General features: G+C 38.4%; 1 protein-coding gene across 1 annotated transcript in view; it reads right to left on the bottom strand.

Moving 5' to 3' along the window:
* The window catches only part of SPATA48 (spermatogenesis associated 48), a 59628-nt gene extending 45494 nt beyond the window's left edge, over positions 1 to 14134 (bottom strand). The window contains exons 1-3 of the mRNA XM_055300779.1: positions 13576 to 14134; positions 5181 to 5278; positions 118 to 131 (exon numbers count right to left, since the gene is read on the bottom strand). Of these exons, the coding sequence (XP_055156754.1) occupies positions 118 to 131; positions 5181 to 5278; positions 13576 to 14134 (671 nt within the window). The remainder of the gene's footprint in view (positions 1 to 117; positions 132 to 5180; positions 5279 to 13575) is intronic.
* Positions 14135 to 15776: the final 1642 nt, after the last annotated feature.

Raw genomic sequence — 15776 nt, 5'->3', positions numbered from 1 at the left:
CCTTTCCTCAATGTCCCTTCTTAATTTTTTATAAAGATTTATTTATTTGAGAGAGAGACAGAGAAAGAGAAAGGGAGCACATAAGTGGTGGGGAAGAGGCAGAGGGAGATGGAGAAAGGCTCTCCAGCAGACTCCCCACTTAGAGCAGAGCCAGACACGCTGCTTGGTCTCACGACCCTGAGTCATGACCTGAGCTGAAATCAAGAGTCAAACGCTTAACCGACTGAGCCACTCAGGTGCCCCATCCTTCCTTAAATTTTTATTTGAATCTCTTCTCTTGGCTGTGTAATTCTTAATTTCTGGATGAGTTTTCCATTTCTTTCATTTTTTATGGTCAATTTTATTTGTATTTAATTTTTGAATTTCTGTAGGAAGGCAGCTTTTCACATCCTCAAATGCTTGTTTGAAACATATAATTCAGTTTGGAGTATTATAGCACGGTTTTCTTCTGTTTTATAGATGATTTGGTATTTTGTGTTCTTATTAAAGTATTTTGGTTCTGACTCTGATTCTTCTTCTCGTTGAAGTATTTTGATTCTCATTTTCTGTCTTGTTACAGTTTCCTGGGAAGAGGTATATCCTGTTTTCTTCCCTTCCCTTGGTGGAAGTTGCTGAGGTTCACGATATTCTTAGTTCAATGTTGCCCCCTCCTGTCAGCATTGCAAAGTACAGACTTTCTCGAATAAAGTTTTCTTCTGGCCGCTGATTGTTACCAGAGGGTTCTGTGACTGCCAGTTTATTCTTTTTGTCTTTCACAATATTAACTGTTCCTCTTTCCCTCACTTTTTTTTTCATCACCCAACCTCCAAAGGGTGACTCTCCGTTCTTTTAAACTTCTTCTCTTACATAATATTGCTGTTCACAATGCCACCTCAAATCATGTATGCTTTTTAAATTCCTTCTCTGCAGATGGAAAGTCTCCTTTGTCTTCCATCAGTGTTTGTTAGATCAACCCTAGGCTGGCTTCTCTCTACCATGCATTTTTTATTTTTCAAGGTTTTCCTCATTTACAAAAACAAAAAACAAACAACAACAACAACAACAACAAAAGGTTCTGTTAAGAGCTTAAAGCACAACTTGTTAGGATTTTGCGTTTTCTTTCTTTTTTAACTTGCAGTAATTTGAGGTGTATATTTCTCTGTGTATTGAAGGTATGGTTTTTGTGTGTTATCATTTGTCTTATTCTGCATTGCTTTTAGGCCATGTGGGGGAGCACAGTTTTATGCAGCTGCCATTATATTTAGCTCCTTAATTGCTATATTTTTTGTTCTTTTTGATCAGCATTGGCAGATAGTCATCAATTTTTTTTTCAATAAACTAACTCCTGGCATTGGTGATTTTAAAAAATGTTTGTCTTCTATTTCCTTATTATATTATCTTTATTATTTCCTTCCTCTATGAGTTTTCTTTGGCCCATGACTCGTCCATAAATATATTTTTACATTCCCAAATACAAGATTTTCTGGGGTGTATTGATCTGTCATAATTGTCTTGTGGTCAAAGAACATACTTTGTATGATTTAAAATATTTGAGTAACGCATAGAATTGATGGATCACTATATTGTACACCTGAAACCAACACTATATGTTAATCATTATGAAATTAAAATAAAAGGTTAAATACATATATAAGACAAAAAATTTAAAAATTGAATATTTAAAAAATTTCTGGTTGTTTTATGGTACAGTATGTGGTGATTTTCATTAATGGTCCTTGCGAAAACATATATTTATATATGTCTATTAGGTCAAGTTGTTAGTTGTGCTGCCTTATTCTACTATGTGTAGTTTTGTCTATACTAAATTCCCCAATATAATGACTTCTTACCAGCAAGAGTCATGAACAAATATTTCAGTGCCTCTACAGATTAAAAAGAAATCTATTTTTAGCGTACAGGTCACCCATATCAATCTAACATTTTTGATGTCTTATCCTAATAAGCATTGAATCTTTGCCAGATCAACTGCTGCAACATCATCAGTATAATATCTATATCTTCTCTGAAAAATCACATATAAATATAGATAAGAACTATTGGTAAACATGAGTAAGTGTTAGAGACAGAACAAGCAAGCAAGTAAAACCAGTGGATCCATTGTCAGAAAGAAGAGACATGGGAATGCAAAATCACTTAAATTTTTCACTTCTAAAAAGTATACTAAATTAGGATTGATAACAATTCACTTAAAATATCTTTTAATGTGAGTTTCTCAGCAATTCGCAAGACCTGTCATAATCAGCCATGTTCTGTGGGTAACGTATTGATAAGGTTGCTGGGTAATGTGTGGATAGGAATGGTCCTCTTCTTTTAGGGGCAGATTCTGAAATTTGTGTGTCCTTATTGTTCTTCATCAGGGAGACAACTAATTCTTCTGAACCTGTGTCCAATCTTCACTAGCAGTATCTGAAATTTATGCCTTCTCATTTTCTGGTGGTTCATATTATTGTTCATCATCATTTTAGTATATCATGGATATCATGGTATACTCTTTCATTGGTACCTGGATTTTTCTCCAATACACCATCTTTTCTCTTTCCTGATTAGTCTTTATAAGCTGCCACTTCTATATTTTATGTATCTTCAATTTCTTTATGAAACATTGGTTTTCAGATCCTCAAATGTATTACTTAACACCATTTTGTCAAAGAAATCTTTATCGTATCTATTCTCTTGCAGGTGTAATATTTTACTCTTTCTGTTCTCTACATGTTTTGTGTGTACTATTTCATAAAGAAGGGACTAAATTTGCTATTTGGCTTCATCTTCAGTATTCTTGGAATTTGTTTCAATTGGAACCTCTCTACCAATGCTAGACATTTCTTAGGTTCTATGACAAGACATTGAAGAAGATCTTCCTTTATGTCCTAATACTTTAGCATCATCCACATTAAGGTCCTTCATCACCATCAACATCATAAACGCCTCAACTTCCTAGAATTTCCTCACATTTCACAAGAGCTGACAAAAGATGACTGTTGATGTCCAGATTCCAAACAACGAATTACCATAAACAATGTGGAAAAAAATCAGGAATTTACTATTTCTTTCCATTCTTGTGTCTTTCATGCTTTGGCTCTCTCTTGAAAATTGTGCTGCCATTTGTGTTGGTGCTGGGATGAACACTGACAGCTGTGTTGCTGTGGTATGTGGTGCTTGTGTGGAGCCCTAGCGCCCAATGTACAGCAGGGAATGGGAGGGGACCCTGCAGGAAACCCCAGGAATGAGCATGCGGTGGATGTATTCATCCTGAAGCAGTGGATTATTTTCAGAGATCAGTTCCAACTTTTGATCTTTTATACTTATGAGACTACAAGGTCCAGTTCAAAGTTGTAGTTACCCCTCCTAAAATGGCAAATTTCTGCATAGCCAAAGTGGCATGCAGAAATTTGAACACTAGGCTTAAATCTTAGTTTCTATCCTTTCATTGACCTAGTCACTTTTCTCTATTAGCTTTTTGATATTTTAAGGAAAAAGAAATACTGATTAAGTTGTTTTCCATTACAAGTATTGCCCCATGTTACCTGGTTAGCTTCCACTACTGAAGTAAAATATCCAGATTTATTTTCTGCAACAGAAAGTCTAAATTTATTTTGACTTTGAATAAGTATGTGAATAAGCATTTACATGACACACACCTACTTCAATATTCTAACTCTAAAATGGTAACTAGATAAAGCATGGAGACTTGCCATGAATTTGCAGCTTAAATGAAAAACAAAAGGCACCAATGCCTTCAATTTCTTATAACATTTACTTTGATTAGCTCTCAAAGGATTTACCTACAGGAGCAATGAATACTTTGAGAAGTCTGGAGATGGAATACGTGAGACTATTATAGTACACATTTTCTTTACCCTTGCAACCAAATTCTGCATTTATCTTGGTTTAGAATGGCTCAAAACAGGCCAAAATACCTGCATTTCTAAGGCCAAGATTTTCTTATTAAGAAAAATCTATAAAAAAAAAAAAGAAAGAAAAATCTATAGACAAGGAAAAGCAGGAAGCCTTGGCATGGGTGCATGAAGTCTTGATAAAGGAGGAACTGATGACTTGTATTTTGAATGCCCTTGTTGCTCCTTAGTCATGTCCTGTATAGTACAACTCATGGTTGTGGGAGGTATGCCCCAATCCTCTCTACAGTAAAATCAGAATGGGCAATCATGAAGGAAGAGGTGGGAAAAGTAGAAATAAATTTAACACCATAACTGCAGATAAATTAGCAGGCAGATCAATTTTAGTAAGGAGTACATATGGGACTTACCGAAATGGAAACTGATTCCTTAAAAGTATTCACATCTTTACTGCTAATGGGTATGGGGTTTCTCTTCGGGGTGATGAAAATGTTCTAGAATTAGATTGTGGTGACATTGCTCAATTCTGTATCTTTTAAAAAAACTGAACACTTTAAAAGGATGACTTTTGTGCTGTATGAAATATATCTCAATAAAGTCATTTTTTTTAAAAGAAAGAAAAAACCTTGAGCTATCTGTATATCCCTTGGGGTCGTTGAGTCATTTTAAATATCACGGTTTTAGGAACTAAACAATCCACATAGAAAAATGGTTAATAACACAGTCCTTAAATTCAGAAGGATACCTAGGTTTAAGTTTTGGTTTCGTATTTACTGTGTGGTTAAAAGTCAATTAGTTAACATCACTGGGGATTAGCCTTGTTAAATAAAGTGGGGATAGCAACATTGCCTTGTCCAGAAGAGGGGATGGAGACAGGATTTTTGCAGAGTAATACATGTAGGAGCACTCTAGGTGAAGAGTAGGGTGGAAGCAGGACAAGAAGCTAGTGAGTGACAATGTGGTCTCAGCGGGACCCAGCTTAGCTTTAGATCTATTTCCTCAAGGAAGTCAGGCAGCCATCAGCCAAAGTCTGAGGGGACAGTGTGGGAGGTGCAGCCCTCCAGGCTGGTGGCTGTCAGCCATTCAGTGGCCACCACTCACCGCTACTGGAGGCGGATGCCTTTGCCTGTAAAGGGCACATGGCTCCTCCCCTGACTATTGTAGGAAGCACAAGATCATACATGATATGCAATCACTGTGAAGGGCCACGTGGTGCCTGGCACCTAAGAAGCATTTATTAAATGGTAGTTATTTTTTTGCATGAAATATCACACATACAGACAATAAAATTACAAATACTGTATAACATAATCAAGGGCATCTTACTGTACATGTTGCTTCTTCATCAAATGCATATGTGTGATTTACTGAGCATGCTTCATGACGAGGTCGTAAATGAGGAACTTTCAGTGGGCTTGTCCAACCTGAAAACAAAAATGTATGTGCTTTGGGTTAAAAATGCGATACACTTTTCTTTCACCAGAAATACTTCCTAGTAGAAAGCTAAACTGTGTGATGTTAACTGATGTTAACTTCCAATGGATTATCTAACAACTTTTCTTAGCAGTGAGAACTGAATAGCTCTGGAATGTACATGTTAGGATAATTATAATAGTGCAGAATTATTTGTTATTACTTGAAGAGGCCTGTTGGGTCCTACGAATCTGATGAGCATGTGGATGTTTTGGGGATGGTGGCAACACAAAGGAATCAGGTTACTATGCAGATAACTTATCATTTCACAATAGATGTCCTAAGAGACTAGCAAACATGCACACTGACTTCAACAGTATTACTGCGCCATAAATGGAGGTAGGTGTGTACACCAAAGGGCAGAAGAGGGTTCCTGATGCGGAGGTGAACAAATGGAAAAGAGTCACGTAAGTAGATGGTTCCCATGTCTTGTAGCAACTGTAATAATACTTGCACTCTGAGTGCTGTGGGAGGGCAGAGGAAGAACAGGAGCTCAGCCACACTGTGGGGAGATAAGAACATCTTCCTGAAGATGATACATGATCTCACCATGACAAAGGGGAAGTCAGAGACATTAGAGGCCGGGGAGGCCTCGACACACCGCTGTTGGCTCGGAAGACAGAGGAGGCCGCGTGGGAGGGAGCAGCCTCCAGAAGAGGAGCATCCCTGGCTGTCTGAGGGCGAGGAAACTAACATGTCTAGTGCCAGAAACCAGATTCTGCACAACCTGAACAAGCCTACAGTGGATCTTCCCCAGATGCTGCAGGTTTGGGCAGTGAGGTCCTGAACAGAAAACCAGTTGCCCCTGCTCAGACTTCTCACAAAACTGGGAGCTAATGAATGGGTTTTGTGCTAGGCTGCTAAGTCTAAGGCACTTCGTCACAGCAGCAATAGAAAACATCAAGGCATAAGCGAGAGGTCAAGGCACAGTGAGAAAGGCAGTGCTGAAACCCATGATTATTTCAGTTTTGAGAATAAGGATAATTCTGTGACACAGCTGGCCGAAGGAAATGCTCCAGAGGACTACCATGCCAACAGCAGCAGGATGGCACTCAGTGGTTCCTTCAGATTTGCTGCCATTGAAGCAGCGGCTTTGAAAAAGGAGGAAAGTAGAACAGAATCTAAAATTTGATTTGTAAGCCAGAGTGAGATAGGGGACAGGACACTGAATTACAACTATGAATGTCAGGGTCATGACATTCACACCTCAATAAGATGAGGTCATTTCTGTTGCCTTCAGTATCTACTGCTGCAAGACAAAGCACTCCGAAGCCTAGGATCTGAAAACAACCATTTGTTGTCCTCCAGGACTCTGAAGCTAGTTGGGGTGCTACATGTCCAAAATTATCTCACCCACTTGCCAGAGTGGGTTGTTGACTGTTACTGGGGAGCTCAGCTGGAGCAGCTGACCAGTACCTTGCTTTTTGTTATTTTTTTCTTCCTATGGGCCTATGTTGAATTGTTCACAAAATAGTGACTAAGAATTTAGAGGGAGAATCACAAGAGGCCCAATCCCAATGTGCAAGTATTAAAACAAGTCTCCACTTGTTAACATCTTATAAGCTGAAGCGCAGAGTCAATGTGGGAAGGAAAGAGACCTCATCTCAAGGTAGGAGGGGAAGCAGGCACACATAGGAAGCAGTGAATTGCCAAGGGCCACTTTTGGGATCAGCGATCGCGCATGTCTACTTCACAATGTACAGCCTCACTTCACCACTTTCAGGCCATCAAACCAGTATCAAGTCCTTTGTCAGGGAAACCACTACACTATTTCTTCACTTAATAGAGATTTAACATGTTTGAAAATGTGATATTTTCATCGTAAGTCGGTTTTGTATGTAACCCATGAAATTGTATGAGTTTGGAGAGGTCTGCCATGAACACTATTTTTCCATAGGTCCTAATATTATAAAACATTTCCATAATGTGGTGCTTTTAAAGAAACAGAACCTTAAAAGAAAGGTTTAAGGACTATTCTATTGATATTTTCTCATTCATGTGTTTTCTCTCCTCTAATGGCTAGGAATATGTTTTTTCAACATCTAAAATACCATTGTTAGTAGTCTTCTCTGAGTTTTCTTTCTCAATATAGCTAACAGTAGGCCAATTTTGTTATTTTCAAAGAAGTATTTTCAGGTTTAGTTGACTTTTTTTTTCTGCTTTTCTGTTCTCTATTTTACCTATATGCACCAAACATAGATCTTCAAGATACATGACACAAATATTGACAGAATTGAAAGGAGAAATAACTCTACAATAATAGTTGGAGACTTTAATACTCTTTCAGTAATGGATAGAACAACTAGACAAAGATCATCAAGGAAAGAGAGGACTTGGGGTGCCTGGGTGGCTCAGTTGGTTAAGCATCATCTGCCTTTGGCTTGAGTCATGATCTCAGGGTCCTGGGATGGAGCCTCGCATATGACTCCCTGTTCAGCATGGAGTCTGCTTCTCCCTCTCTCACTCATACTCTCTGTGTCTCTCTCAAATAAATAAAATCTAATAAATAAATAAATAAATAGGAAATAGAGGACTCAAAAATTTGACCCAAAAGTATATACAGAACACTTTATCCAACAGGATCCCCAAGCAAAATACATATTTTTCTCAAGTGCACATGGAACAGATAGATTATGGGATGCCTGGCTGGCTCAGCGGTTGAGATGTCTGTCTTTGGCTCAGGGCATGATCCTGGCAGGATCGAATCCTGTGCTTCTCCTTCTGCTCATGTCTCTGCCTCTATCTCTCATGAATAAATAAATAAATCTTTTTATTTTAAAAAGAATAGGTTATATTGTAGGCCACAAAATAGGTCTTCATAAATTTTAAAAAATGAAAATAATACAAAGCATATATTCTGATTACAATGGAATCAAAGTAGAAATTGATAAAATGGAATGAAACTACAAATCAATATGTGAAAATTAAACATCACATCCCTAAATAAACAAAGAAATCCTATGGAAAATTAGAAATTATCTTGAGACAATTGAAAACAAAAACACAATACAACAGAAGTTATGGGATTCAACAAAAGTAAAGCTAAAAAGGAAATTTATAGGAATAAATACTTATATTAATGAAAAAAGATCTCAAGTAAACAACCTAAATTTGTAACTTAAGGAGATACAAAAAAAGAAACTAAACCTAAATCTAGCAGAAAGAAGTAATAAAGATCAGCGTAGAGATAAATAAAAGAAAAAAAAAACAACAGAATCAATGAAAGCAAAAGTTGTTTTTTTGGAAACATAAAAAGAAATTGACAAACCTTTAGCTAGACTGACTCAGAAAAAAAAAGAAGATTTAACTCAGCCATTAGAAACGACAAATACCCACCATTTGCTTCAACGTGGATGGAACTGGAGGGGATTATGCTGAGTGAAGTAAGTCAGTCGGAGAAGGACAAACAGTGTATGTTCTCATTCATTTGGGGAATATGAATAATAGTGAAAGGGAATATAAGGGAAGGGAGAAGAAAGGTGTGGGAAATATCAGAAAGGGAGACAGAACATAAAGACTCCTAACTCTGGGAAACGAACTAGGGGTGGTGGAAGGGGAGGAGGGCGGGGGGTGGGGGTGAATGGGTGACGGGCACTGAGGGGGCACTTGACGGGATGAGCACTGGGTGTTATTCTGTATGTTGGTAAATTGAACACCAATAAAAATTAATTTATCAAAATAAATAAATAAATAAATAAGCTAAAATCACAAATGAGAAAGGACACAGGGCAACTGATTTTTGTTGGAGGAAGTCATCAAGAAGATGTGACTGTAAGCTGGACTCCGGCATGGGAAGCTTCTCACCCACTCCCATCCTTGAAATATACCTTCTGCCCCCCACTCCCCCAGTAGGAACTATTCTAAGAATGTAGCCCAGAGTAAGGTGTTGTTGAGATCATCTGGATGGTATAAATGTCTAGAGCCTGCCAAGGTCTTTATATAAACTTTTAGGATTCCAGCGGCCAGCTGTGGAGATCAATTTGTCTTGCAGGCACCCAAGACAAGCCTTGTATGTAAGTCCTCTTGCTTATTAAACCTGCCACTTACCCATCTGGAGTGGCCTGCCTCTTTCTTTGTTCTCCCTCTGCCCTCTGTGTATGAGAGCCAGTTTTGGATTTCACCCAAAGAACTCTTGAGGTTGCAAACTAACAACTTTACAGAAATAAAAAGGGTAAGAATATACTATGAACAACTGTGCACCGACAAATTTTATAACCTAGATGAAATAGACAAATTCCTAGAAACATGAAACCTATTAAGATTAAATTATGAAGAAACAAAAAATATGAACAGATCTGTAATAAGGAGAATCAATAATCAAAAACTTATCAACAAAGAAATGTTCAGGACCAGATGGTTTCACTGGTGAATTCTACAAAACAAAGAATTAATACCAATCCCTCTCAAACTGTTTCGAAAATACTGAAGATAAGGGGATGCTTCCAAACTCATTCTATGAGGCCTACATTACCTTGATTACAAAATCTGACACAGACAGTACAAGAAGACTGCAGATCAACATCGCTGATAAATATTGATGCAAAAATCCTCAAAATACTAGAAAACAGAATTTAACAGCACATTGAAAGTATTAAATTCCATGACCAAGTGAGCTTTATTCCTTCAGCGCAAGGAATTGTATTTGTGCATTGTCAGAGGCAACTTAAAATGGAATAGCCATTATGGAAAACCCGTATGGTGGCTTCTCAAAACATTAAACATGGAATTATCATGTAATAGAGAAATTCCACTTTTGGGTATATACCCCAAAGAATTGAAAGCAGGCTCTTAAAGAGGTATCTGCACCCCTATGTCTATAGCCATATTATTGACAATAGCCAAAGGGTGAAGCAACCCAAGGGTCCATCGATAGATAAAAAAACAAAATGTGGTATATACATAGAAAATTATTCTGCCTTAAAAAGAAATTGACACTTGGAACAACATAGACATTGTTGTCCATGAGGACATTATGCTAACTGGAATAAGCCAGTCATGAAGACTTTATGACTCTACTACGACTTCACTTATATAAGGTTTCTATAGTAGCCAAATTCTGAGATAGAAAGTAAAACAGTGATTGCCAGGGGGTAGAGGTAGGGGAGGAGATAGGGAGTTAGTATTTAATGGGTTCAGAGTTTCAGTTTTTTAAGATGAAAAGTGTTAAGGAGATGAATAGTGAAGATGGCACCTAATACCAATGAACCACACACTTAAAAATGGTTGACTGTTATGGATTGAAGGTTTGTGTACCCCCCACAAATTCGAATATTGAAACGTCTAACCCCAATTGGAAGGTTGGGCCTTCGGGAGATAATTAGGTTTTTAGATAAGGTCTGGAGGGTGTGGCTCTCACGATAGGACTACTGTTCTTATAAAAAGAGGAGGAGAGACCAGAGCTGTCTCTCTCTGCCATGTGAGGAAGCAGAAGCAGGCCCTCTGCAAGCCAGAAAAAAAGGCTCTCACCAGGAACCAAATTAGCTGGTACCCTGATCTTGGACTTCCCAGCCTCCAGAACTGTGAGAAATAAATGCCTGTTGCTTAAGCCACCCAGTCTATGGTATTTTGTTTTAGCAGCTTGAGCTGAGACAGTGGCTAAAAAAGAAAAATGTAGGAAGATATACTAAGAGTTATAAATATTGATATTAGGAAGCTGAATGTAGGAAAATCAAGGATGTGATAACTGGCAACCTCTACCTTCTCTGTGGTAAGGAAGATGTGCCATCTGCTTAAGGAGAGGCAAAAAGGTCAATGAAAGGTTTGAATACAATCAGGGTGAGTGTAGAGTACTTGATTGGTCTATGAGAAAGAAAGTCAACTAGGATCAAAAGAGCGCTGAACCCGATTAATTGTCTATACAAAGTTGGAATAAGGCAAGAAATTGGCAATATAATCGTTTATATGATAGTTTTGGTATTTATGAAAGCCCACTGAAAAGTATACTGAGGTGTGATCTAACTAATTTTACAAAGACATTCTTCTTTACTGGAATGTATTTGAAATTATGTGGATTTAGGTTTGCTAAAAACTTAAAAATACTGATTATTTACAATTAACGATTATTTCCAAGATGTACAAAATCATTGAAAACCTAGGACAAATTATATCAAACCAAATCCATGGCCTGGCAGTATTACTCTTTGAAACTGTAATAGTTAATATTAACAGCTAGTATTAATTGGATGCTTTAACCAAGTTCTAGGAATTTTGTGGTGTTTTACATGTCTTAATTCACTTAATCCTTATAATTTTATGAGAAGTACTGTTAATGCCAAGGAAATGAAAATTCTGGACTTTCTAATCACTAACATTTATTGGTGCATTCACATATTCCTATGTGAATTACACGAAATAGTTCTATGACCTTAGGAAGCATTATTGGCACATGAATTTACAAATATAGATACATAAAGGCATAAAGATTAGCAGCCAACCCTGGGTCGTAGTACAAGGAAGCCTTCAATCAGGACGAAAGCTCAGCAAGGCTACTGAGTGCTGTTGCAGTGATCCAGGTAGTGAGTTCTATACTTGGTTCTGAATTGTTGGTGCAGTCTGTTGACCCTATTCTCGTTGTATGTCAGCTTTAATAAATGATTTCTTCAACCTCTAATTTGTTGTAATAATGTTTTGGGAGTCCAATCTTAGAAAAAGTTACAGACCAAAAATATTGTTCTTAGAAGTTACACTACACTAGCCTAGGGTGACTGCTTACGTGAAGTAGTATGCTTGTCCAGAATAGAAGTACTAGGAAAAACGACTTCAATTCCTTTAAAGACATAGTCTATTATTTTACATTGAAACATTAGCAAAAGAGTGAGCTCAAGCTCTTTTCTTCACAGAGTTGAAAAACAGTCACTGGTTGGGAATCAGTAAGATGTTCTGCGTCGGCAACACAGCCCTGAACTCATCAGTGGTTCAGCGCGAATGACGGTAGCTTTCAGGAATGCTGTGATTCACTAGGTGGCATTTCCAGTGGCTTATAAAGTACTCATTTCTTAAAACAGGTTGTGAACCTCATCCACACTCTTTATATGGAAATTCCAAACGAAGGAATTTCCTGAAGCCCACGTGCCAAGTCCAGAGCTGGAGTGCACACTAAAAGCCTAACTCTTATCATATGCTTGCATCTCTCCAAATCGCTGTCTGCAGGGTGGGGCGGGGAAGAGGGGCTCTTGTTGTCTATTACTTTTTCCCTTTTTCTTACCCCCTGCCAGGTCCCGAGAGCCTATGGCCTCTCTCCATGGAAAAGTGGCAGGAACCACGAATCCTCACTGCTCCAAACACTGGTGGTATCACTGTTCCTCCAGACTGTCCCCTAGGCCTCTAGTCTATGGGCAGTGCCCAAGAGCAGTGGAGGGGGGTGTAGCCTCTGGTGCTAGATGAAGCTTAGCATCTCTTGCTACAGCATGTGGTCCTTTCCCTTCCACACGCTCAAAGATGTTAACCTCCTTGCACTCCCTGCTTGCCACACACACTTCCATACAAAAAAGCACTCCGCGTGGCTTTCCTTTGGAAGTGTTTCTCACTCTTCCCGTAGCAGGCCTGTGACACTCTCTGGGAGTTCTCACACAGAAACCCTAAGGTTAAATATCAGTAAGAGGTCATCAATTCCGTGTCCAGGGCTACGTAAGGGTTGCTTCCCAGTAGACCCGGAATCTACCTGTAACTACCTTCCGTTTCATTTCAGCTCCTGTGACCTCGCTCTTTTATAACCACCAGCAGATTTGTTTTTTCAAGGGAGACAGATATACGCAGCCATGCTACATGACTATCAAAACTAAACATGTATGTCCTTGTGGAAAATTTCGGTTATCCATATGTCTAGAAAAAGTTATCTGATATCGCTTTGCGTTGGTCACTTACCCTAATTAATGCACTTTTAAAAACCATTTTTTTTTACAAATAGGTTCACAAAAGGCTATTCTTATATTTAAAAGTTAAAATTCTTATAATTTTATTTTTTAGATTTTTTATTTATTCATGAAAGACACACAGAGAGAGACACAGGCAGAGGGAGAGAAGCAGGCTCCATTCAGGGAGCCGGATGTGGGACTCCAGCGTCATACCCTGGGCCGAAGGCAGCGCTAAACTGCTGAGCCACCCAGGCTGCCCAGTCTAGAATTTTAAAATAAGAATCCTTATTCAGTTCTTTACAACTTTATGTTAAATTTCCTGCTAAATACTTAATCTTATATCCACGCTCTTCTCCCTTGTTTAAAAATTGTAAGGCCCATGTAACTTTATTTACCTCCAAGTCTTGCTCTGATGGAAATGTCTGGTACTGCCCTGGAATTCCATCTCCTGTCCTGTTTTAGTTCTTCTAACAAAATGTTTTGCCTTTTTAGCGTTGTTTGAAATCCCGTGTCTGGCCTGGGAACTCGATGCTGCGGTTTCACATCACTGAAATCCACCAGGCTTGGTATGGCTCTGCCAACGCCAGGCTTTAGATCAGCATCGCCACCAGGACTCAAAAACCCTGAACAGCAATCGCCCAAGGGCACGTCATCTCGAAGTGGAAATAATGGATAATCCTGCCCATACGGTGGGGGATAAGGGTAGTGTAAATGGTAGTCTGGCAAGACTGAAGGGGGGTAAGGGTGAAATTTAAGAAAAGCAGGGTTGCATTTCTTTTCGATTCTGCCATAGTTGTGTCTGTCCTCAACTCCTTTCACAAAAGGCATGTTCATTTTCCTTAAGAGATCACAGTAGTGGGGGTAACCTATATTCTCAATGGCCTTTTTTCCTGAAAGGATGGACCTCTCAGAGATACTTATCTTTCCAGGTCCGTACTGTGAACCCATATCCATGGCCTTTCTCTTTTGATTTCTGGATGACTGTGAATTAAGTGCTTCTGAGGACTCCTATTTAACTATAAAACTTACTATCTCCAGTGGTTGAGGATTGGTTCATCTAACATAAAGTTACTGATTTGCTGTTCTAAATGTCGATATAGTATTTTTTTTTCTAAGACAAGTATTTTTTTCCTCTACCAAAAGTATAGAGCAGTAAGGGACCAGGACAGAAAAAAACAAAACAAAACAGAGTCCCTGTTGCTTGGCAACAGCTGGAACTCACACATTGGACCATTTGCTATATATGTCATAATTTAATTCTTAGGAAGAACAAGAGTCGCCTTGTTAGTATTTTCATGATAGCCTCCTTACCACTGCTCAGGAAAACTGTGCTCATTTGTAATTTGTTTTTAAATGCTTCCATAAGTTGACACCTTATTCACTAAAGGGTATAGAGCACCTAATCAAGTGAGAATATATTTTTAAATGTATAAATACATTTAACTAAAATTAAGTACTTAAAGACAGGATACGATAAATTACAAAACTCCCAACCTAAATAAATGTAAATTTAAATGCAATGCAAAGAAAGAACGGGTATTAGACTATAGTTAATTCAGTGCACCTAATTTTTAACAAAAATAATAGTCCAAGTACAAATTCATCTTAAAATGCCCTAAATTATCTTACCCTTTGGCTACCAATGTACAGAGTAAGACCAATGGAGTTTGTGCACTCATTTCAGAAAATTACTAGAAAAACTAGTAAAATATGAGCTATTATCTCACATGTAAAAAATAAAAACATTAATATATTGGTTATTCAGAAGCTCATTTCAATGGGATAATTTGGACTTGCATGAAAAGGAAGTTTAACAGGAATTCCAAATATTGGATTTGAGGCACGAGGGTCACACCATCCCTATTGGAATAAAAAAAAAAAAAAAAAAGCAAACATCAATGAGACACCTACTTCCTTATTTCCAGCAACTGGCTTTCCATCTTTAGATTCCTAATACTTATGAACTAATCTCCAATATAACGTCCTTGACCACAGCGCTTGTCCTACTGTCAAGTTAAACGTGAGGAATTTACACAGCAGATGAAGTAGGAGGGACCGATGAACTTACGCAAATTCTTAATGGCAAAAGTCAGTGGCAGTCAGAGGACCATTTGGTGTTGGCCAGGCTTTCTAGTTTATAAAAATGAAAAGGCGGGACGCCTGGGTGGCTCAGCGATTGAGCATCTGCCTTCGGCTCAGGGTGTGATACTGAGGTCCCGGGATCGAGTCCCACCTCGGGCTCCCCGCATGGAGCCTTCTTCTCCCTCTGCCTGTGTCTCTGCCTCTGTGTCTCTCATGAATAAAATGGTAAAAAAATCTTAAACACAAAAAAGTAAAATCTATAAAACCAAGTATCGAAGAGGATGGGAGTAATAGGACCTCATACGCTGATGGTGGAATGCTAAAGTGCATTTGAAGACCAAACTGATTAGATCTCATAAAAGTTGAACATTCACATACCCCACAATCTAGAATGCTACTCCTAGGATTACATATCCTCGAGAAATGATTATACCTGCACAGCAGAACACAGGCACAAGAACGGTCACGGCAGCGCATTTGTTGTAACAAAAACTGGAACAGGGATGCCTGGGTA

Source organism: Nyctereutes procyonoides, unplaced genomic scaffold (assembly GCF_905146905.1).
Source record: "Nyctereutes procyonoides isolate TBG_1078 unplaced genomic scaffold, NYPRO_anot_genome, whole genome shotgun sequence".
Lineage (NCBI taxonomy): Eukaryota > Metazoa > Chordata > Mammalia > Carnivora > Canidae > Nyctereutes > Nyctereutes procyonoides.
The sequence above is the reverse complement of the archived record's forward strand: the minus strand, read 5'-3'. Positions and strand labels throughout refer to the sequence as shown.